General features: G+C 46.9%; 1 protein-coding gene across 2 annotated transcripts in view; it reads right to left on the minus strand.

Annotated features, from left to right (window-relative positions):
* Nucleotides 1–24,703, minus strand: part of GRAMD2A (GRAM domain containing 2A) — a 61,850-nt gene that overhangs the window by 16,858 nt on the left and 20,289 nt on the right. For both annotated transcript variants that reach the window (XM_053364323.1, XM_053364321.1), the window contains exons 2-5: nucleotides 6,672–6,767; nucleotides 4,761–4,821; nucleotides 3,932–4,004; nucleotides 2,554–2,657 (exon numbers count right to left, since the gene is read on the minus strand). In XM_053364323.1, the coding sequence (XP_053220298.1) occupies nucleotides 2,554–2,657; nucleotides 3,932–4,004; nucleotides 4,761–4,821; nucleotides 6,672–6,767 (334 nt within the window). The remainder of the gene's footprint in view (nucleotides 1–2,553; nucleotides 2,658–3,931; nucleotides 4,005–4,760; nucleotides 4,822–6,671; nucleotides 6,768–24,703) is intronic.

The following is a 24,703-nucleotide window of genomic DNA, read 5'->3' on the forward strand; positions in this document are numbered from 1 at the left end:
TGTTGTTTCCAAATGCTCTGTAATGGTGCAATTTCCAGACCATTGCGTTTGAGAAGAATTAGGACAGTGACCCCAAATGAAGCTGCTGGGGATCCACAGCTGATGCCCTGGCAGGAAAAGGGCCCCGGCAGGCACTGCTGTTGTCAGGGAGCCCCTTGCAGCAGCCTGAGGGTGCAGGGCAGTGACACATCAGCCCCAGGGAAACAGCTGACATTAGAACAAAAAAGGGGCCAAGTCTTTCCCAGGTCAAGGTTCCCTCTCTCCTCCGTTGGGCTTGTACGGCTGTCATTATGCTGGGTGCTGGGTCAGAGCAAGCACCACAGATGCAGTAAAGGAGGGACTGGCATTCAGCAAATGTACCCGGCCTTCAACATAAAACAAAAGGCCTAGGAAGACTCTCAAGTGTCATGGGCAGGCTGGACGCAAAGTGTTGATGGGAGGCACTAGCTGGGGAACCCCCAGGGGAAGAAGCTCAGAGACAGGGGGTTGGTGGTGGGACAACAAATGTATGGTCAGAGGGGGAAGACTGGAAGAAGGAGGTGTCGGAAGCTGAAGAGGCAACAGGGTTTAGTGAGCAGGAAGAGGCTGTGGCAGAGAGCGGTGCAGAATCAGAGGCAGGAGAGGAGTGGGGCCAGGAGACAGAGATGAGGCAGGCTGCTGAAGAAGCCAGGGAGTCTCCCCCTCCTGCTGTGACTAGCTTCCTTCCCCCCTGGTCTCCCAGAACACACAGAGAAATGAAGAGGGAGGAGCAACGAGAGATAAGATGATGGAGCCTTAGGTTGCTGGGGGAGGAGCCTTAGAGAGCGGTGGGAAGGTGGGGACTTTCAGGCCTCGCAACTGCCTCATTGGGGCAAGACCTACTGGGAAGAGCTGGTGTGATCACTAGGCCTGTGCTGTTTGGGTTTCTTCGAAGAAAGAGTTAACTTCACTGACTCCAGTGTTGTTGTTTTTATTGCTGAGCTATTCCTGACTCTGGCTCCTGACATCAAGGCAGAAAAGTCATCTCCTTTACTTAGTGCCTAGCACATGAGGGAGAAAGAAGAACATGCCACAGATTGTGGACATGACCCTCAATCTAAGGAAAATAAACAGTCGGAGGGAAAAGTTCAAGGCTGCAGTTAGATAAATTGCAATGTAACGACAGAAGAGTCCTGCTAAATGGGCTGAACGTTGTGGAGTTAGAAGCAGCCTTCTTCCTCAGCAATGTTTATTTAAATAGGTAGCGCTCAGGATATAAATAATTCAGCCGTTCGGCACCATTTTAAGGAAGTCTGTTCTAAATATGGATGAGCGTTACCCATCAACGGCAGTGTTTACCAGATAATCCCAGAACTGTAAATCAAGGAAAGCAGCAGGAATTCTGCATCGTTATCAGATTCAACTATGGTTTCTCTTACGCCACAGACACAGACCTTGCCTCCAAAGCAGCTTGCTTTGAGGATTTAAAACAAAACAAAACGAAAAAGCGACATTTGTTTCCATAAGATGTCCTTGCACCTTAGAAAGCTGGGTTCAACCCATGGCGAGTGGGGAGTCAGGCTCAGGCGAGTGAGATCCCAAATCTGGAGCTATAGGCAGAGGCAAGCTGGTGTGCATCCCAAAAGCCAACCTCAGCTCAGGTCTTCAGGTAGCAGAGGTGGCCTCTAGCGACCCAAGTGGTGTTCTGAGCTCGGGGCAGAGACAGAGCTGGGCCTCCTGTCTGAATTAAAGAAGCCAAGGAACAGGATTGCCTCTAGTCCCAAGCCCAAGGGGCACCCCAAGTTCAGAGCACCTGTCAAGCATAGAGGCAGGACAAGTCTCTACCCCCAAACCATGAGGGGTCAAGGGCCTGTATCTAGGGGGCGGGCAATGGAAGTGGGAATGTAAACATTTGGCAAACATCGCACCCCAGGACCCTAGATTGAATGTGCTGCAAAGAATGAACAAAGGAAGATAATATTCAACTCTTCCAGCACTCTAGGTTTGAGACAGCATGAAGATTATGAAAGACTGCACACGCGAAAATGGATTTTGTATTTATAAGAGATGACAGAGCTGCTGTCTGTGAGGAGGAAAATATGGCTGCCGTAAGAATGGACGACAACAAGTAATGACTGAAATGGAATTGAAAGATGAGAAGATGGGGCAACATGAGGAAGAGATGGACATATGTTTGCAACAGAAGTGGGAAACCTGGTTTTAAGAAATTGTATTAAATTAAAGTAATGCGGACAGATTTGTAATAATTTGGAAAACTAACAAAAATAAATATATACTTTTAAAAAGGGCTTTTTCCCCCTGCAGCCAGCAGCTCCAAGCATAGCTCTGGAAAAAGAACCAGATTTCCCCCGGAACTTGTGCTACATTTGAGATGCTGCAGTTGAGAGGCAACACTTGGAGAAGGCACGTCCAATGCTGCAATCAACGTTTGACTGGCCAACAGGTTTGAAAAAGCAAGTAGGCAGACTTCCCTGTGCTCAAGCATTTGGTGGGTGGTTTTTATTACTGTCGCCACGTCATTTGATCTCCATCGAACACGCTCCTCTTTTAGTCTGCTAATGTTTACTGACTCACCTTGATATCCTTCCCAAAAAGGTTTGCATAGAAACAAAGCCAGTTTGGGGAGATGTAGAGACGGCCTTGGATGAGGATGTCTCTCTGGAGAGCACAGGAGCAGACTGCAAAGAGACAAGGCATCGTGTGAAAGGGTGGGCTGGTCCTGCTTTGCGGGAGGGAAACATCACCTCCCAAAGCAGTTTGCCCCCAGTCAAGATTCAATGCACCCTGCTGGTGGCAGCGGCTGTACATAAACAAAAGGAGATCAAGAATATGCCACTGGGGTTACAAATAAAATACAGTGGTACCTCTGGTTATGTACTTAATTCGTTCTGAAGGTCCGTTCTTAACCTGAAACTGTTCTTAACCTGAAGCATCACTTTAGCTAATGGGGCCTCCCGCTGCTGCCGCGCCGTCGCACGATTTCTGTCCTCATCCTGAAGCAAAGTTCTTAACCTGAAGCACTATTTCTGGGTTAGCGGAGTCTGTAACCTGAAGTGTATGTAACCTGAAGCGTATGTAACCCGAGGTACGACTGTAAAAGGCACAATGGAAGGGAACTTGAAACTTGCCTACTACTTTATGATGTTCTGTTAGTTCTAAGGAAGGTGTTATTATTATTCTACAGGAGGCAGGAATCAGATCTTTATCTTTCCCCACCACTGCAGATTTACTCTGACAGGTGGGTGGTGTCACGATGACATCAGGAGACTGATAGGTGGGGGGCCCCACCCAGTTGTCAAAAGCTCCCCCATGGGGCAGAGTCTGCTTCACCATCTCATTCCCCCAAGGGGACTTGCTGGAAAAGCAGAACCCCATCAGCTGTTCCCACCCAGTGACACCAGCTGATTGGAAGGTGGGTGTGGTTTGGAGGAAATGGCCTCAACGGTCAGCTTGAACTTCCTGATGGGCCAAGACTGGCCCACGGACCAAAGTTTCCTCAGCCCTGTTATTTGGAACTTTGGAACTTCTTTCTCACCCACAAGGCAAATTGAGGTTCTCCCCCTGCTCCAATGGCGACACAGTGATGGGCAAAGCTGGAAACCCCAAGCCCCCATTCCAAGATCTAGGTCCATGTGGCTCCTGCAATTTACTTTTCAAAAAGCATTCGAGCGACTACTAATTACATTTATTGTGTCGCATCGAGTTTGGCCTTCAGAAAACCAGGTGGATTAGACACTCTGGGCTAAGGTTGCCCTCTAGGAGGTGGCTTCAGCCAGAATACAGCCAGCTGATTTTGCCGGCCAATGGCCACCGAGCCTGTTTTAAAAACCAGGCCTCTGGCTGTTGAGAGCCTCATCCAGAAATGAACAGCCAGGCCAGAGCAGCCAGCCTCCAATACTACCCTCCAACTCTACGATTCGCTTCCTCCCTTTAAGCAATGTTTACCACTCACCTTTCAGCACACTCTCCTCGGTAGGGATGTCCTTGAACAACTTGTGGTACTGAGAATTGTATTTATTTGGAGGCTAGACAAAAAGACATAAAAAAGAGCTAAGGATATCAAAGAGGTCACGCCCGAGTGCACTGGCAGCAGGCAGATATTGGGCAAAATAGTCTGACCACAGGTTTACCATTCTTGCAGCCTTTTCACTTAAATCCTCATCATCAACATCACCATCATGTCCTCCTCCTCCTCCCAGGACATGTTATGAAGAGCTCAGAAAAGAGACAACACACTGTCCGGATAGTAAAGTGTTGGGAAGTAAAACCCATTAGCCTACTGCACAAAGGTAACGATGACATTTGTTGCTCCGCCTCCTTTTGTCTCTGTCCCGCCCACACTGGCATGTGGCCCTCAGCAGGCTGCCCAGAAGGAAAACGTTCCTGCTTTATATGGAAAGATGACTATTCCTGTACTGTCTGCTCAAAGCTTGTTTCCTTCTTCAACGCCTAACAATTATTTAGACACCTCCCAGCCCCCCGCCATGGGGCACCTGAAGAGAGAAGTCGATGACAATAACAATAAAAGCATGCATGCAGAGTGCCCATAAAAGGTAAATACTGTATCTAGCAGGTGTCACTAGGCCAGAGTTCCTGTGAAGTTTAAGCTAAGAGCAGAAGGTGGAGCAGCAGGACCAGGATGCAAGAGGCAGCTTTCTGTCCAGCAGGGAGGAAAGATTACAAGGGAAAAGCAAGCAGAATCCGGCCAGACAGTTTGCCCCTGACCAAGGGCAGTGGCTGCAGAGTCCTGGAAACCAGCACCCTGCCCCACCCCGACTCACCGTGACTTCGCTGCGGCATTTCTTTAACTCCTCCTCCTTTATGGCATCACTCAGGTGCAGGCTGGAAGACAAAGGGAGATTCCACGGATGGGCACCCCTATGGCCATACTCACAGAAAAAACACCCTGCACTTTTATCAAGATCCCGCTCAAAACTCAATTAGGCTGGTGGCGACTGCCAAGAGGGCATTCTGGGTCTGCAAACATAATCGACTTACTGAGGTCTGCCAAATTAGAGGTCTTGGTTCTTTTAAGATGGGCTTTAAAAGACCTGCACTTTCAGGACAGGTTTCTGAAGTTCACTTTACCTAATCGATTCTTTTGGCTGCTGTTCCGCCTTTCTGCTTTCCATTCCTTTTTATGCTGCATTTTCTTCTGTTTGACCGTATCGTGCTGAAAAGCCAGGTTATTAATTCTGCCCCCCTAACCCTTACTGTAAAAGATTAGCACACTAATCCTACGTTCTACCGGCAAAGTTTCGCTATCACCTCCTGTAAGAAAGAATCGGGTTCCGCGTAGACAATGGAATCTTCCTCCCAAAAGTAAAGTCACGTTTGAAGTTGAAAGGACATGACCCTCGTGAGAAATGACTAACAGGTTATCTGTATGTTTCCTGTTAGTCATATCTCACGAGGGCTGTGTCCTTTTCCACGTCAAACAAAATAGAAAGCTACTAAGAATTTGTAGGAAATTTTTAAAAGCGGCATGAAGGTTTTGTGACACACATGCATCCATGAAGATCCTTCTCCTCTTCGTAGTTACATTTGCCCCAGATAGTATTTTAAACTTCAGATTTGCATGGTTGGGTAGTTCACAAGCTCCACCAGCTTCACTGGACCAGAAAACAGGTGAGAGAGATGCGGGAGTCTTGTTTGTACAGGATATTAATGGGGGCCACATAACTCTTGCAAGGAAGGCAGAGATCTCTGACCCCTAACTTACATTCCACTTACTTCAAGGACAGGTACACACTCCCCCTTCCTCTTCCTTCTTTAGCATGGGTCTGTGGAAGATTGCTGCGCCTACTCTCCAGGTATTTGGGTAGCTAGGGATCCATTTTAGATCTAAGGTGTGTATGTACTGTGTATGACTCCCTGCTTGATTATGTGCAACCAGGATGTCAAAAAGCAGCATCTGTGTACGCTGCCTCCTTTATTTCATGTAACAAAACAACCGTTCTTTCTTTCCTGGTGCGTGAACTCCTTTGTTAGGCACAAGGTCATGAGTAAAAACACCCAATAGTAAGGAATGCCCATTCTGACTCCAGCAAAAGATCTTAAATCTCTAGGATGCATGCATAGGGAACATGTGGGTGGTGGACACACAGGATGTGGGTCCAGACATACACCTTGTATGGCCAGCGACAGCCCTATATTCTGTATTGGCTCTACAGAGGCTCCCCTCCCAGGGCCGACCAATTTTGGTGGCAGGGCAGAATGGTAATGAAGCATGGGGAAGGAGGATTGATTTCTCCTTCCCTGTGTGCCACGGTCCTGATCCTGTGCTGCCTCCCTGTAGCTGCTCTTTAGACGGGAAAAATGAAACACAACATTTATACAAAAGCTAAGCACCCAATCGCATTTGTGCAATTAACGTTACATTTATTTCGGCCCTTTGTGTTGACTTCTTACAGCTGAAGTGTCATCCTAAGCATGCGCTTGAATGGGGCACAAGTAAGAGCACATCAGATTGACGCCTAATGTCATCTGAGCCCAGTTTACAAACACCCAGGTGGTAGCTATTAGATATGATCCCAGCAGAAAGGGAAGGGAAAGCAATGTAGGGTGTGTGGGTAGGGTGTGTGTGTGTGTGTGAGAGAGAGAGAGAGAGAGAGAGAGAGAGAGAGAGAGAGTGTTGAACTCAGTCCCTTTAAAAAGCAAAGCAAAACGTAAACAAATGCAACCGCACTCACCTGCCATTTGGAGAATCCAAGCTCTTTTCCTTGTGTAATGCCTCCAGTTTGTCCAGGCTGTGCATGAGCCCTGCTTTCTCATGCATTGGTTTCGTGCTGCAGAAAAAGAAGGGGAAGGAGACACAGAATAATACAGGTTGTATCCCAAGCGAAAAAGCAGCCATTAGATGGTGATCGTAGCACATAACACAGGACACAGCCAAGCCACTATCCCGTCCAGCTCATAAGAGTCTAGGCAGACGGATGGCAGCTGTCCAGTTTCAGGCGGGGGACTTCCCCAGACCCACCTGGGAACGGAGGCCTGGGACACATTCTGCACGCCAAACAGATGCACGACCACTAGGGCCTAGATCCCTAGATCTTGACAGAGAGCAAGGTTACAAAATGCTCCGGCTGGAAGCCCACATTCTGTTTAGCGACACAAAACCTGCCAAGAGTTACTAAGTGTGCAGCGTACACACACGCCTGCAATTCTCACATGCAATCCAGACACTCAGTTCTAGGGATCGTTTGATGTTGGGACCTGGAGGTACCCCAAGAGTTAACACAAACAAAAGAAATAAATCAGAAGGGAAATCTATTCTTTCCAAGGTGAATCCACTTGCTGTTTCAAAGGGGAATTGGCATATCTAACAAAAAACAAAACCTAAACAAAATCAATAAATAGCACACTAATACTAGGTTGAGTTTAAGTCATTATAAGCATTGTTCTTCAAGCGTACCTGGGAGATTAAGATGTGGTCAGGGAAGCAGGGGGAGAGATGTTGGCTGAATGAGGTGAAGGAATATAGGAATAGGGGAAGCTGCCTTATACAGTAGTACCTCTGGATGCGAACGGGATCACTTCCGGAGCCCCATTCGCATCCTGAAGCGAACGTAAGACGCGACTGCGCGAAACCAGAGGCCTTTCTCTTGGGGATGGTCGACCAGTTGGTATTAAAGAAGGACAGGACATTCTTTATGTATGCTACAACAGCAGCAAGAATATTGATCGCGAAGTATTGGAAGACAGAAGAACTACCCACCGTGGAAGAATGGCAGATGAAAGTTATAGACTATATGAGACTGGCAGAGATGACTGGCAGAATCCGAGACCAGGGAAAAGAGACAGCGGAAGAAGAATGGAGGAAATTTAAAGACTATCTTAAGAAACATTGTAAAATTGTGGAATGTTGAGACGTTGTGGATTTGGAAAACATGAGGTTGAATGCTGTAACCATTATGCAATATGAAAAGAAAGGTTAAAATTCATTTATTAGAAATTAGGGAAGGATTTGTTGATCAAAATTAATTAGAGATTGGAATGCAGTAAGGGGAGGTATGAGGAGGTCGGGAAAATCTTTTATGAAAATAGGGTTTGAAATTATACATGTGGTGTCTTTTGGTGTTTTGTGTGTGTGTATGTTTTTGTTGTGATTTGTGTTTTTATAATTTGTGAAAAACTAATAAATATTTAATTAAAAAAAAAAAAGTAAGACGCGACTGCGCGACCATGTGTTCGTGGGTCACGTTTCGCCGCTTTCGCACATGCGCATGACGTCATTTTGAGCATCTGCGCATGCGTGAGCGGCGAAACCTGGAAGTAACGCGGAGCGCAACCCGAAAATATTTCAGCTGAAGCGTATTCATCCCGAGGTATGACTGTACCAAGTCAGACCATTGCTCCATCTAGTTCAGTATTGTATACACGGACTGGCAGCATCTCTCCAGGGTTTCAGGAAGGAGTCTCTTCCAGCCCTACCTGTCGGGGATTGGACCTGGGACCTTCTGCATGCAAAGCAGATGGTCTGCCCCTCAGCTACAGGGAATAAGGGTCTTCCTGTTGCCTAGGAAAGAATGCTACTTGTCTGGGGAGAGGGCATCACCTCTTCTCCCCCCCCCACATGCCACCTATAGACACACCTCCACCTTACACAAGCAAATGGGAGTCGGCTCATGTACCAAAAAATGTACCAGCCACTAAGGCAAAGACTTGTTTGGAAAGAGTGCAAAACCCTACAGACACACTGAGAGTCAGGTGTCAGCTGCAACAGCTGTGTTAACTACAACCCTGCCTGATATCCAATATTCCCTTAATAACTATACCAAGGATTTGTGCAACTTGAGATTTGTGGCACAAAACTTTGGCATAGGTAGGGGAATGTGATTGTGGCTAACGGTTCTGGATGCAGCCCCCTGGCGGGCCACACGGTTATACCACTTCAAAAGTCATGGCTTTCCCTCAAAGAATCCTGGGCAGTGTAGTTAAAGGTGCTGAGAGTTATTCGGAGACCCCTATCCACCCCCCATAAGGGACGCGGGTGGCTCTGTGGGTTAAACCACAGGGCCTAGGACTTGCTGATCAGAAGGTTGGCGGTTTGAATCCCCACAACGGGGTGAGCTCCCATTGCTGGTCCCAGCTCCTGCCAACCTAGCAGTTCAAAAGCACGTCAAAGTGCAAGTAGATAAATAGGTACCGCTCCGGCGGGAAGGTAAATGGCGTTTCTGTGCGCTGCTCTGGTTCACCAGAAGCGGCTTAGTCATGCTGGCCACCTGACCCGGAAGCTGTACGCCGGCTCCCTCGGCCAATAAAGCGAGATGAGCACCACAACCCCAGAGCTGGTCACGACTGGACCTAATGGTCAGGGGTCCCTTTACCTTTATCCACCCCCCTGCAACAGAACTACAATTCCCAGGCTAGGAATCCCTCTTCCCAGGGCACTCTGGGAAATGTAGCTCTGTGAGGGGAATAGGGGGTCGCCTAACAACTTTCAGCAAACCATGGTTCCCAGGATTCATTGAGGGACGTCATGACTGCCCAAGTGGAATAGTATCATTTTGTAATGTTTGGTGTTGATGTGGTCACACCACGCTTCGTTGCAAACCAGGGCTGGCAGCTCGAAAAGGCCCTAAGATCTTGAAACAAGAAGAAATTCCGACGAAAGAAGAATGGCAGATGAAATTAATGGACTATGCAGAATTGGACAAAATGACAGGAAGGATTTGAAACCTGCAGGACTAGAGATTTACAGAAGATTGGAAGAAGTATATGAATTATTTGAAGAGCAACTGTAATCAACAAATTACGCTAGTAGGACTATAATACGTTTTGTAAGGAGAAATATATGAAGTGTTACAAAGTAGAAAAAGATAGAGATATTGGTTATGAGTTTGAAATGTAATAGGGAAGATAAGAAATGCATACTGAGAGATTGGATTGGAAAATTTTCAGACAGGATTGATGGAAGTCAAAAATTTGAATAAGATGTAAAAGTATGTTTAATTACTGCTGAAAATGATATGTTAAAAAAAACTAATAAAATATATATATTAAAAGAAAGAAAGAAAAGGCCTTAAGATCTTGAAACCACACCACACTGATCAGGTAAAGAGAGAGGCGAGAAAGCCAATGGGCTTTGGCGATTTATCCTGTTACACAGCTGCTTAAGTCCTGGAGTAACAGTGCTGCTGCGGCCTGCATCTCTTTATCTCTCTCGCAATAGCCTGGATTATCAGTTAACCAGGTCAGCAAGAGGCTTTTGAAAAACCCAAAGCAAACAGCAGTTGGGCCAAAAGGTTATCTCACAGGAGAGACTGGCAAAGCTGCCTTGAAAGAGCGGCAACTCACGCTCTGCAAGAGGGCAAGGAATTGCCCAAAATAGACAAACCATTCGAGATAAGAGAGGCTAAACAGTGAAGAGGGCCCCAGAAAACCAAACAGCAAGGCCCAGCCGGCAGTAGGAGCCAGGCATGGTGCCAGGGAGAGCTGTCAAAGAGCTTTTGTCTTGTGTTTGAGACCCAGGAAAAACTTCCACGGAGCAAAACGGGGAGATAGGAAGGTGGACTCTACTGCCCATGGTCCATGACGAACAAAGTCAAACAGACAATTCTGAAGGTCATTCCCACTTCCTTATCTGCCCCCAACTCAGCTTTGTTCCAAAAATCAGAAAACTTTAAAAATATGTATATGGGGAACCTTTTTCAGTTCAGGGGCCACATTCCTTCTAGGCCATGGATAGGCAAACTAAGGCCCGGGGCTCAGATCCAACCCAATCGCCTTCTAAATCCGGCCCGCAGATGGTCTGGGAAGCAGCGTGTTTTTACATGAGTAGAATGTGTGCTTTTATTTAAAATGCATCTCTGGGTTATTTGTGGGGCATAGGAATTCGTTCATTCCCCCCCCCCAAATTTAGTCCGGCTCCCCACAAGGTCTGAGGGACAGTGGACCGGCCCCCTGCTGAAAACGTTTGCTGGCCCCTGATCTAGGCTCTCTGTCGGCCCCTATCGGCATTCCTGCTGCACATTCTGTACCAGGTGAAGTTTCTGAATCGTCTTCAGAAAAGCACAAGTCTGAGCAGGTTTTTCATTTGCCTCACCATTTCCCCCAAGAAAATCTGCTCTTTGTTGCTGATTCGGAGCAAACGTCAATCCATAAAAACCTGATTCAGAGGGAAGATCAGGTTTCCCTGGGGGAAAGCGGCAGGACAAGCAGAAGAATGGATAAGGCCTTCCTCAAGAGAGGGCTGTAGCTGGTGAGCCAGTGAAGCTGGGAAAAAGTCTTCCTGGCCGCTCCATCCAAGTGCCTCTCCATCAAGAGCAGCGAATCCAGAAGCACTGACTTCCAGGCTGCACACCTGACCCTTCATCCCCATCTAAGACAGGTTGCAAACGACAAGTCACCTCAAAGATGAACTGCAGTCAATAAACCAGCAATCCCTTTCCCTTTTGCTGTGTGCAGCACCTCTGAGGACACAACCCACCTACAGTGGTACCTTGGTTCTCAAACACCTTGGTACTCAAACGCCTTGGTTCCCAAACGCTGAAAACCCGGAAGTAAGTGTTCCGGTTTTTGACCATTTTTCGGAAGCTGAACATCCGATGCAGCTGTCAGCTATTGTTTCCGGGGCGCCTGCACCAATCAGTGCCTTGGTTTTCGAACATTTTGGAAGTCAAACAGACTTCTGGAACGGATTAAGTTTGGCGCTTTTGTTTTTGCTATTTATTTTGCGTTTTTGTTTTTGAGACTTTTTCACTTGTTTTGTTTTTGTGATTGTGTGGAACCCAGCTCAGCTATTGATTGATTGATTGATTGATTGTGTGACTGCAGAAATGGATAAAAGTGCCCCCATCCAAACAATGACTATCATCAGTGCAGGTAAGATTTTTTATTTTTATTTTATTTTATCATCTACAATACTGTCTTATTTATTTTATAGTACAGTACATTGATTATTGCTTTCATTTTATGGACCAATGGTCTTGTTAAATAGTAAAATTCATGTTAAGTTGCTGTTTTAGCGGTTGTTTTTAAAAGTCTGGAACGGATTAATCCGTTTTGCATTACTTTCTATGGAAAAGCACGTCTTGGTTTTGGAACGCTTTGGTTTTGGAAGAATGGCCTTCCCAAACGGATTAAGTTTGAGAACCAACGTACCACTGTACTTGGATTGTTAAACTCTTACACACTAAACAGGTTTTCATCAACGGAAGTAGAGGATCTATTTCTTTCCCCCAAGTCTACCTTTTATCTGCAACCATTGTGTCAGTGCAAATACAAGTGTTAGGTTATAAACAGATTTAAGATAAGAGATAAAGGTTTTAAAAGGTGCAAACTTCTGTCCTTGCTTCCGCTTTTTCAAAACTGGAGACTGCTTCCTGGGTAATCAGCACTCCAACACCTTGCAACATTTGGAAATCAAATTCTGGATCTCCCAGGGTTTTAGTTTTTTCATCTCCCCCCCCCCCCCCACTGCCTTTCCAATTTTGGAATGAAAAATCACATGGCTAACCCAGCACGATGCAAAGATGGCCATAAAGGAGTCAAACAAAACGAAGGAGCAGGTATAAACTAGAACAAGGTTATAAACTAGAACAAAGGAGAGTCAGGTAAAGTTAACGGAGCTCAGACTAAAAGCCTGCTGGAGAAGAAAACTCATTTCACTTGGCAGTAGGATAAGGTCAGAGAGGGAGAGACAGAGGTGTCCTGTGGCAGGGGGTTCCAAAGGCCAGGAACCACACAAACTCTCACACACTCATTGTAGCTGGTGGCAGAACCCACAGGAAGGCTTCCACAGATGACATCACTGACAAGGTAGGATTATAAAGGCATTTAGGGGATAGAAGTTTTTAATGTTTGATATTATATTATGTTTTTGTGTGTGTTGGAAGCTGTCCAGAGTGGCTGGGGCAACCCAATCAGATGGGTGGGGTATAAATATTATTATTATTATTATTATTATTATTATTATTATTATTATTATTATTATTATTTGGCATGCCCAACAAGCAGTGCCCTTCCCCACGCCACACCCCAACCCCGTCAAAAGCTTAGCTGCTGCTTTTTGTTCTGGCTGATGCTTCTGGATGGGTTCCAAAGGCAGCCCTCTGCAAAGCACACCACAGCAAGCTTTAAAACTTGTTTATTTTAAATAAAGTGTGCGGATTTTACACACATACACACCCCAGCATGCCAGAGCATATCAGAGGTCTGAGGGATTTTCCGCTGACGCAAATACGATATCGTTTCACAGAAGCGGGGAACTGATTTCTGTGTTAACACAGAAAAGATTATGTAGGCCCTGGTCCCGAAACAGCCCTTTTCGTTTCTTTTTCATTCATATTGAGCCATCGGTGTGCATGGCACTTTAAATCCCCAGGTCCATTTTCTCCCGTCTCCTCTTGTGATTTCCCTTGCGTTGAATTTCAGACTATAAGCACCTAGAGAGCCAGAGACATATGTTCTTACCATCCCCAAAGTGCAAAAGGACAAATCTCTACCTCAAGAGTTTACAATCTGGGGCAGAGTGCTCCAACATGAAGGGCCACATGCGGCCCCTCAGGGCCTTTTCTGGCAGCTCTGACAGGGTCCTAGAGTCCTCCTGTCTCCTTCCCAAAGCCTCCTTCGTACTTTCCCAATTTTTGGAAGGAGGTGGGACAGCTCTAGGACCCTGTCAGAGCCTTGCTTTGTGAAGGCAGAAGGAGGGCTGGGGTGGGGGCTTCAATTTTTTGTCCCCCCCCCCAATGCACAAGGCAGTGTGCGGCCCACGGGTTCCATGCCAAAGTACAGTAGTACCTCTGGTAAAGAACTTAATTCGTTCCGGAGGTCCGTTCTTAACCTGAGGTACCACTTTAGCTAATGGGGACTCCCGCTGCCACTGCGCAATTTCTGTTCTCATCCTGAAGCAAAGTTCTTAACCTGAGGTACTGTATTTTTCGCTCTGTAAGACACACTTTTCCCTTCCTGAAAAGTAAGGGGAAATGTGTGTGCGTCTTATGGAGCAAATGCAGGCTGTGAGGCTATCCCAGAAGCCAGAACAGCGAGAGGGAGTGCTGCGCAGTGTATTCGAAGTGTACCTGCTGGTCCAAAAAGGCTGGTGACCCCCCCCCCCCGGTGCAGACCAACAGTCTGAATAAAGCAAGCTTAGTCACAAGCAGAATTAGAGTGTAGATCAGGCATAGGCAAACTCGGCCCTCCATATGTTTTTGGGACTACAACTCCCATCATCCCTAGCTAACAGGACCAGTGGTCAGGGATAATGGGAGTTGTAGTCCCAAAACATCTGGAGGGCCGAGTTTGTCTATGCCTGGTGTAGATGCTTAGGAGAAGCTTGGAGGAAGCATGCCATCACACAAGCAATCCCAAGTACCTGGGGTATACAGCATCAAACTTCTGGATTTCAACCCGTCCTGCAGCTCACAAGGCAGAAGAAGAGCCTTTCTCCCTCTCAAAAAACAAAGAAAGAGCAAAAACTGGCAATCCAACAGCTGACTAATATGATCCCCACAGTGTGGGAGCGGCTTCCAGTTGGTTCGCACGCAATGCTTCAGGGTAGGAAGATGCTGCATGGGTCAAACTGTTGGACCCTAGAAAATTTCTGCCCCTATTTTGCTTCTGAGGGAGAGAGTTTAACGGGCGCCTTCTTTAACATCTCAAGAAGCTAAGAGACCTGAACGGCTGCATGTTCACCTCTAGCGCATGCATGCACATGAACTGCAAGTCACTGTCTCTGCCATTCCAAGCTGCTCTGGGTGTTAACAATTCATAGGTGCAATTGTGGTAGATTCTAGTATATCTTTAACCCAAGAAATACACACACCTTTATTTATTCCTTTTATTTTATAGGAAAATTATGGTTTGCTAGTACATCTTTAACCCAACCAATAGACCACACCTTTCTTTTGTCCTTGATCAGAACTGGGCTGCAAGCCTCTTCCGACAGCTACTCAGCAAGTCCCATTCAGTTCAATGGCGTTTGCTCCTAGCTATGTAGATACAGGACTGCAAGTTGATCCTTTTTAAAGTTTTATTTGTTTGTTTTTTTAAAATGTACTCAGGTAAGTGTAAATGAAAAGCGGTTAATGGTAATTTTGAGCAGAAGAGGCGGGGGGAGGAGTGGTGGGTTGCAGAGCAGCATAGTTGTCAACGTTTCCCTTTTTTAAAGGAAATTCCCTTATTCCGAATAGGATTCCTCGCAAGAAAACGGAAAAGTTGACAGCTATGAGGAGCAGGGGAGGTGTCAACCTTTGCCTTGCTGACTGTTTCTCTGTTCAAAAACTCTCCCTCCATCCACCGACCCCTGAAGCTCCAGAATCACATTTACAACTATAAATACATATATTTGCATTTTGAATTGAGTAAGAACCAGTGAGGAAATACTGCCACTTCTCCTTCAGAGATACAAGCTAAGTAGTTCATCTGCTGGGTGATTACTATACCCTACAGATGTGGGATCTCAGCCCCAGGGGCCAAAGGTTCCCCCTAACTATTTCCCCAGGTCAGGATTTTCACCTGGCTAGACTGTGTCTCATGATGGGGTCATGTGTGTGTCCATGCAGAAACTAACCTATATTCAACAAAGCTAAAATTCACTCTCGTTACTCTGCCAACTTTGCTCTATGGCCCCACGCGCCACTGGCTTGCGGCCCCCAGAAAGTTGCTCAGGAAGGAACACGGTCAGTGTGCTGGCAGTGTGCCCCGCTGCCGTTATGCATAACTGTGAGCAATTTCTAGCTGGTCCTTGGGCTGTCTAGGTTCAAAATTATTCCCTTTCGTGTCTGCACTCATGCGAACATGCATGCACACACAGATAGGCAGAATGGTGATCCCAGAGCAAGGTTTTGGGGGGCAGAAATCTACCCCACCCACCCCAACTCAGGAGAATGAGCAACGAGGCTCTAAATGCAGCAGCGGCAGGACTGAGCTGACCCCATTCTGAAGCAAGTGAAGAAAGAAACTTTGCCATCTAACAGGGCGGCCCCCAAAACTACAATTACCACAGAGCCTAGGACTTGCCGATCAGAAGGTCGGCGGTTCGAATCCCTGCGACGGGGTGAGCTCCCGTTCCTCGGTCTCTGCTCCTGCCAACCTAGCAGTTTGAAAGCACGTCAAAGTGCAAGTAGATAAATAGGTACTGCTCCGGCAGGAAGATAAACGGTGTTTCTGTGCGCTGCTCTGGTTCGCCAGAAGTGCCTTAGTCATGCTGGCCACATGACCCAGAAGCTGTATGCCGGCTCCCTCGGCCAATAAAGTGAGATGAGCGCCACAACCCCAGAGTCGGCCACAACTGGACCTAATGGTCAGGGTTCCCTTTACCTTACCTACACACACCCCAGTTAGTAGATGGAGATAGTAAATGTTGCTGAATATGCGTGATCGGATCACGAACTAAATAATTCTATTAAATATTTATTTTAAAGCGAGAAACCTGCTATGGCCGATTGACTAATACATATTGCTTCAGAGGAAACCGGCTCAGTTTAAATCACTTTTACAGCTACATCACACCAGTATGCAAATTACTGGGGTTCTAGCAGGTTAGTTCTCAATCCCCAAATATGAAATGAATGAGGTAGGAACTGCTAGAAAGGGGAAGAGGCTTGCAGTGCAGTCCTATACTGGTCTACTCAGAAGGACACCTTGCTGAGTTCAATGGAATCTACTCCCAAGTAAGTAGGCTGAGGATTGCAGCCTTAACCCGTGGAATAAAGGTCAGGATTAGGAGCACTGGAAACAAGACATAAGATATCACAAAGTCAGTGCCCTTATTAGGTGCTTTGACTACTATTTTTAATTTAATTTATATTTTGTTTGTTTTCATTTGAAACATTTATAAACCACTTAATTTTGTAAAAAAATCTAAACGAAGTTCCAAAGTGCAATAAAATAAAACTATTCCCAATTGTGGAACAAACATTACTAGTGCAAATTCTGCTGGTTGAAGCCATCATGTAGGAACATATGGGGCAAGGCAATCCTTTAAGTAAACTTAAAGGGTTTTATTTACCAATAATAAAACCTTTATAGTCCAATGCCTGTCCTGGTATCAAAATGGCAGCCAGCACAGATGTTTGAGCAGAGGGGCAATACGCCGGCAGGACCTCAGGTCAGCAACCGTGCTGCAGAATTCTGCACTAACTACCGTTTCCACAGAAGTGCATTTCAGTAAGCCAGTCTTGAAGTAACCAACATCTGCACTGCTGTGCCCAAAATCTCCCAGGTGGCCTGGCTAGCCAAAGCTGGCAAAAGAAAAGCAGGCAGGGAACAGGAAGGGGCAGAGGCCAGCAAAGCTATTTTAAGTATTTTCAGGTACAAAGCATGTGAGCAGACTGACGCAACCGCAGATCCTTAGGTGCTATCTAAGCAATAATAAAAATAGATTAAAAACCTCTAGGGACTGCGGCCAACTCTTCTATTGATTTACTTCCAGCCGCTGCTGAAAACCATGGCTCCTATTGTCGAGGGTGGAGTGAGCAACAATACACAGCAGCAGTACTGTTCTCTGAACGTGGCATGCGGGGGCCACTTAAGGGGCGCCCACAATTGATCTTAGGGTTTGCGACAGGGCATAGCAGAGGAGGCAGCCCTTAAGGGGGAAAGGAGACGCAGCATGGCATTGTAGCTAAAGGTTAGTTTTGCACAAACTTATAGCCTAACCTACTTTGCAGGTTTGTGGTGAGGTTAGAACAGTATACCTTGTACACTCTGTACACCTTGGATGAGATGCAGGAAATAAATAAGGCATGCTGATAACACGAAGGTTGCAGGTTCGATCCCCGTAAGGGACAGCTGCATATTCCTGCCTTGCAGGGGTTGGACTAGATCCGGGGTCAACAAGTTTTTTCAGCAGGGGGCCGGTCCACTATGCCTCAGACCTTGTAGGGGGCCGGGCTATATTTTTGGGGGGGAAATGAACAAATTCCTATGCCCCACAAATAACCCAGAGATGCATTTTAAATAAAAACACACATTCTACTCATGTAAAAACACGCTGATTCCCAAACTGTCCGTGGGCCAGATTTAGAAGGCGATTGGGCCAGATCCGGCCTTAGTTTGCCTACCCATGGACTATGATCCACAGGGTCCCTTTCAACTCTATGATTTTATGAGATATATTGGGCTTAGGCTGTATATATCCACCTTGCTATTGGGATAGGGTTGTAGCTCAGCAGCAGAGGGCTTGGTTTGCATGCAGAACGACCCAGCTTCAGTCCCTGGCAGCTGCCCGTCAGTGTAGACAATACTCAGAGAGATGGAGTCATGGTCTACCTCAGTACAAGACAGCTGTCCCACATTCCTATGTTGCTGAGACATTGGAAGCTGCTTTATAGCAGGTCAGACGATGTGCCCACCTAGCCCAGTGTTGTCTGCTCTGGCTGGCAGCCGCTCTCCAAGTTCCTGGGCACAGAATGGTCCTTCCCATCACCTGCTCCCTGGTTATCTTAACTGGAGATACCTGGGATTAAAACTGGGGGCTCCTCCAGGCAGAGCACGTACTTTTCAGCCACTAAGCTGAAAGATAAAATCTTGCAAGGCAGCAGCAGCAAAAAGCCATAATGAAGTTTGTAGCTGCTGAAAAGCTTGCCCTGTATAACCTCCTTGAATTGTCCTCATATGATACATTCTTCCCAATACTTCTTTTCTTATCACCTTCTCTTTCTTTCTCTCTCCCACTTTCTCTTTTTGTCGAACTTCAAACTAGGTCAAGCACATAGAAGGGAGTGAGGGAATGTTTTAGCCAAGATTACTATATATTCTTTCAGCAGGTTAATACTGAACCAGAGATTCCATTCTGGAGGAGAAATGATGGACCGCACACACACACACACATCTAGACTAAATCACAGATTGACTTTCATCCTGTGAATTTAATTAACCAGGTAGTGTCTTGTCGTATGAATTAGCACTTTGTCTAATAAATAAAGGAAGACAATGAAAGGTGGCATAGAGGTGAGGTAGAGAGACTGATTTAGGTATCTTGCTTTAAAAATAAAAACCATCTAGCAAACTCATTCTCCAAGATTTCATCCTTCAAAAGCAAGATGACATCATTCATATGTAAGGGATCTGTATCGGCAGGTTTGAAGAAACCCAAACGTTTTCAGAAGTACACAAATAAAATACCTGGTGGCACAATAAATGGGGACACTAAAACAGCCCAGTTAAGGCATGAAAAGGCGGATTCTGGGTGGAATCAGGAACAGGAGAACTCCATGCTACAGCATTTTGTCGCAGCTACCAATTTTGTTCTTTTGGTCAGGCATAACCCACAGTAAAAGGCCAGAGCTGCAATGTCCAACAAGGTAGGAAGGTGGCGACATCGAGCACACAAAACAGAGAGCTTGAGTGGGGACATTCTGAAGAACCCAACCTACTGTACTTATTGGCATGAGAATCAAGCAACATTTTAAAAGCGAAGCTTTAGCACATCCTTGGTAAGTGTGGCTCAGCAGAGCAGAAGGTTTCCTACAGGTCCTCCTCCTTGTCCTCCACTGCTTCATCTATCATCATTACTTCCCACCTTCTCCCACAACTCACAACATCCATGTTTAGGCAATCAAATCTTGGCTCTGCTGAACTGAAATGTGCGTGAGCTTCAGGCACCTGCACAAAGGCACTTTGCGCAACTGAGCGAAACAAGCAAGATTGTTGCTGTTAACCGTACCTTCTCATTCCAACCAAATTGTGACACTGCAGTTGAAAGTTGGCTTCTGCATCCTGGCTTGCTTGGAAGCCGTTAACTTTGGTTCCTTAGTTTGGACACAATGGGGAAGCAATGGCTAACTGTGACTTCCTGGCTCGTGCGGAAGGAGAACAAAACAGCCCCACGCAGGCAAATATGGGGAGCCTAGGAAGCTGTCTTCTACAGAGTCAGAACCAATGGTCCATCTCGGTTAAGTCTTGCCTAGATGGACGGGAAGCAGCTCTCCAGGATCTCAGACAGGGCCTTCTCCCAGCCCTACCTGGAGATGGATGAAGATGGAAGCTGAGACTTTCTACATGCAAAGATGATGCTCTACCCCTGAGTCAAATTACTTCCTCCAAAAGGCCTGAAGCTCAAGCCCAGAGACTGCCTCACCAGAGTAGTGCATGCTCTAGTTATCTCCCACTTGGACTACTGCAATGCACTCTACGTGGGGCTACCTTTGAAGGTGACTTGGAAACTGCAACTAATCCAGAATGTGGCAGCTAGACTGGTGACTGGGAGTGGTCGCTGGGACCATATAACACCAGTCCTGAAAGACATACATTGGCTCCCAGTACGTTTCCGAGCACAACTCAAAGTGTTGGTGCAGACCTTGAAAGCCCTCAACGGCCTCGGCCCAGTATATCTGAAGGAGCATCTCTGCCCCATCACTGAGGTCCAGCTCTGAGGGCCTTCTGGTGGTTCCCTCACTGTGAGAAGTGTAAAGGGGGGGTGGGGGAGGAGAGAGAGAAATAGAGTGTGAGAGAGAGAGAAATCTTTTGATCTCAAGCATGCCACTGTTTTCTTGGAAATCTTGGAGCTATTTCTGGGTCAGCTCTGTTGCTACTTTTAGCCATTCCCAGGGCCAAGGCAGCAAGAGGAGTTCAGCTCACCCTGGAGATGTTGAGACTGGGAAAGGAATGCACCAACTGGACTCGCTTCATCCGCCCTGCCAGGATATGGCCCTGGGGATCAAAAGGACAGCACTTCAGAGACTTTGGGTAGAAGCAGGGAAAGGGGGAGGAAGTCCATAGGCATGAACAGTGCAAATCCCCAGGCAGCTATGAAGCTAGGTGTGGTAGACCTTTGAACTCAAGATGTTGCTGAACCATCATCCCTGGTCATTGACCATGTTTGCTAGAGCTGATGGGAGCTGTCTAGTTCAGCCACACTGGGAGGGTCAAAGGTTCACCATACCTGTCTTAGGCAAACATCCGAGCAAGGTGTCTTAGCAACTGGGGAAGGAGGCAGTCTCTCCAGAAGGTCCAGAGACATGCTGGCCTTCTCTCATTCATGTAAGCATGAAATCACGGCTTCCAGGCCATGGTGTTGAGATGGGACTTGTGCTACAAACAAGGGCAGGCTTTCCGCATCTCACTATAGTAGGGTGAACCATTCATACATTACGCAAGAAGTACTAACAAGAAGATGTGTGAAATGCCTAGTTTCCTCCCCACAACCACCATCCAAACGCTTCCTCCATGAAGCCTCTCTCCCCAATGGCACAGATGTTTGCATAGCTTATCAGAGAACACCTGAGTTACTGCTGTTTACAGGAACAAGGCCACGGTGTGGGAAAGCAGGTGATGGGAAGTTCACTCTATTAGGCATTGGTGGCTCCACCTAGAAGCTAGCTGGGGCACATCAGATCCAAGCCTACAGAATTGCAGAGTTGGGAGGGACCACGAGGGTCATCCAGGCCAACCCTCTGCGATGCATGGGGCTCAAACCCATGACCCAACATGGGGCTCAAACCCACGACCGTGAGATTAAGCGTTTCATGCTCTACTGACTGAGCTAACATGTTCCAACACCTTAAGTAGAAAGCAAAAGGAAGAGATAGCAAGTATGGGTGCTGAGGCCCAGCTGCCCATGGATGAAGTGCGCCAATACCAGACTGAGGTTGAAAGTCAGAGAGGAACATAGAAAGCTGCCTTATGCTGAGTCAGGCCACTGGTCCATCTAGCTTGGCCTTTCTCAACCTGTGGGTCCCCAGATGTTGTTGAAGTACAACTCCCATCACCCCTAGCTAGCAAGGCCAGAGCTCAGGGATGATGGGAGTTGTAGTCCAACAACATCTGGAGACCCACAGGTTGAGAACCACTGATCTAGCTCATTATTGTCTTCAACAGGGGTCGGCAACCTAATGCCCATGGGCCACAAGCGGCCCACGGGGGTCGTTTAACTGGCCCACAAGCTGCCCCCAAACCGAGCCGCCTGCTCAGCTAGTCCCCATGTGCTGCACTAAACTGGCGTGGAGCGGCATGGGGACTCGCTTCTGCGGTGCAGGAAATCGCATCTGCACATGCGCAGGTGCCAAAAATCGTGTCTGCATGGACGCAGATGCCGAAAATTGTGTCTGCCCAGATGCAGGAAATCGCAGGCGGGCGCGCAATCCGGCCCACGGAAGGATCTCCACTGGAGTGAACCGGCCCAGGCGAGGTAAACCTTGCCAACCTGGTCTACACTAGTTTCAGGAAGGAGACACCTGGAGGCCTTCTGCATGCAGAGCAGGTGCTATGGACCTCTGTGCCTGAGATCCTAAGGCACAGGTGAGCTGCCTGTGGTCCACATAGGCCTCCAGTGCATGCCACTATGGGTGCCCAAGCTGTCTCCACACACACACTGGTTGCATTTTGTTGCCTGGTGCTGTGGCTGTGCCCTTGCAGTTGAACAGGTAGAGGCAGCCCTGCCGGTCAGAGCAGGCAAGCCTGGACAAATGGCAGCTTAACTATGGACAAAACGGACAGAATTCTGTGGATAAATAGCAGCTGGCTATGGTCTTTCTTGAGCCACAAAGCTGTTGGGCAACTCACCTTGACCTTCACCTAATCAGCCTTACAGGGTCACTGTGAGGACAGAATTGAAGCAAGATAGGAGTCCTTAGGAACTGTGTGTGTGTGTGTGTGTGTGTGTGTGTGTGTGTGTGTGTGTGTGTACACAGACACACACACATTAAAGAACAACACATGACCTTGTGAGGTAGGAAGGAAAGACGGAATTGGCTTCAGAGGGGGGAAGTCAACCTCTTCTGTAGCCTGACTGTTGCATTTATTTTTGGATGTTATGTTTGGCACTCCAGCGTTGGCACAGGAATGCGTTTCCAGGGGACGGACATTGTTGAGAGCGAGAGCACCACGCAACGGGGCCACTCCACCCCTTGGGTTATAATCCAGTTAAGTGCAGCCACTTCCTGGTGCTTTGTTTTTTTTTTAAAAGAACAAAAGCATTCAACTTCACTGATTAAGCAATGGCCCAGACCACCTAACGGTCATTTTACTTTCTGTTTTCTCTTCTCTGCACTTGGGAGAGCATTGCAAAATTTCAACCGTTTCCTTTAGGCACTCTGAACATGGGACTGGTGCAATAATACACTTCCTTTTGGCGTGTGCTTCTCGTTCTGTGGAACTTGACACACCTTTTGCACGAAAGTTACTGGGCCTCCCCAAGGGCTCGGTTGCTGCACAGTTAAGAACAGAACTGGGCCTCCCCTCTATTGTTGCGAGAGCCCACATTAGAATAATTAGTTTTTATTGTAAATTAATCAAAGCCCCAGGCTCCCTACTAGCCAGGCAAGCCTTTTTAACTTGTGCTTATAACAACAAATGGTCCAAGGCCATGGAGATTATCACAGCACGCTACTCCCTCCCAGATCTTGACACGCTGTCATCTTGGGACCATCATAATATCCGGGCCTGGATTCTTACAAGAGACGAGGCCATGGACCGGGCACAGTCCGCCACAGCTCGCCTCTCCAAGTGGCTCCCTAAAGTGAAAGTGGTAAGATCACTTGCCAACTACTTGATAGACCTGACGGAGCCCAATTTGAGAAGAGCGTTTACCATGGCCCGTTTCCATTCTATACCCACGGCCTTCTTGCAGGGGATTTACTTTAAGACCCCCATTACTCAGCGTCTATGTCCATGCACAATGAATGAAGTAGAGGACTTCATACACTTCTTTTTCTACTGCCCTATTTATGAGCTAATAAGAACTAAGCTCCTCCTCTTGATCCCGCCCACCATCACATCTAAGGAAGACTGTCTGAAATCGCTTCTTGTGGACGCAAATCCCCAAATTTCACGTGGGGTGGCAATCTTTATAGTGCAGGCTTTGAAACTTAGGGCTACACTGACTGGGTAGTGTGTCCCAAACCTGGACCTGTTTTAATTCTTTGTATTACCTTTTTTTAACCTAATGTGCCGAGCCTATTTGGGGGCCATTATATGTTTTATATACATCTGCATTTTAGATTCCCGGCGCTGGCAACTAAATTTTTACATTATTGTTTTAGGGTAATTTAAATGTCACAATGCTAGTAATATCGTTTGAATTTTGTTAGGTTGCTTCTCTCTAGCATTTTTGTCTTATCCTGCTATGGCTGTATGCTAATGCAATAAAGGTTTGATGATGATGATGACACACCTACTTATCTTTTCTCCAGATTTTCCAGGCATTTTCTAAGCTTTAAAGCTCTGTGTCCAAGCACTCCTCCTCCTCCTCCTCCTCCTCTTCTTCTTCTTGCTGTTTGTTGTGCTTCAGCTTTAAAGAGCAGGTTTTTGCAGGGGGGGAAGCGCTTGGACACAGAGCTTTAAATTGAGGACCTCTGCCTGAAAAGTGTGGAACAAAAGGTAAGGGCATATTATCCTAAGGGTCTGTCAGGGTGTAAATACTCCATGAACCAGTCTTCTCCTTGTATCGCTCTATGAAGCACAGGCACATCACTGGTGCTATATACGGTAAACAAGAAATACTATTAAGAACGGCCTTTATTTTTTGCACACTGTGCCAGTAACTCCTAGCTTGGGAGTGTAGTCAGATGAAAGTGAAGGAAGGCGAACAGGCTGAAGTTGAACCCAGGCAAGACCGGGGTGATGTTGGGGAGGGGGGCAGCGTTTGACATCACTGGTTGCCAGCTTGTTTCTGGCTCCAATTCAATTCACATTAGTGTTTAAAGCCCCAAATTTCCAAAAGTCTGCTTTCTTCCTTAAATAGCCTCTGGAGTTGAGATCAGAGACAGGCCCTCTTAGTAATTCCACCACCCTCAGAGGTTATGGGTGGTGATGGTTCAGGAGAGGGCTTTCTCTGTGG

The sequence above is a fragment of the Podarcis raffonei genome, chromosome 14 (genome assembly GCF_027172205.1).
Source record: "Podarcis raffonei isolate rPodRaf1 chromosome 14, rPodRaf1.pri, whole genome shotgun sequence".
NCBI classification, from domain to species: domain Eukaryota; kingdom Metazoa; phylum Chordata; class Lepidosauria; order Squamata; family Lacertidae; genus Podarcis; species Podarcis raffonei.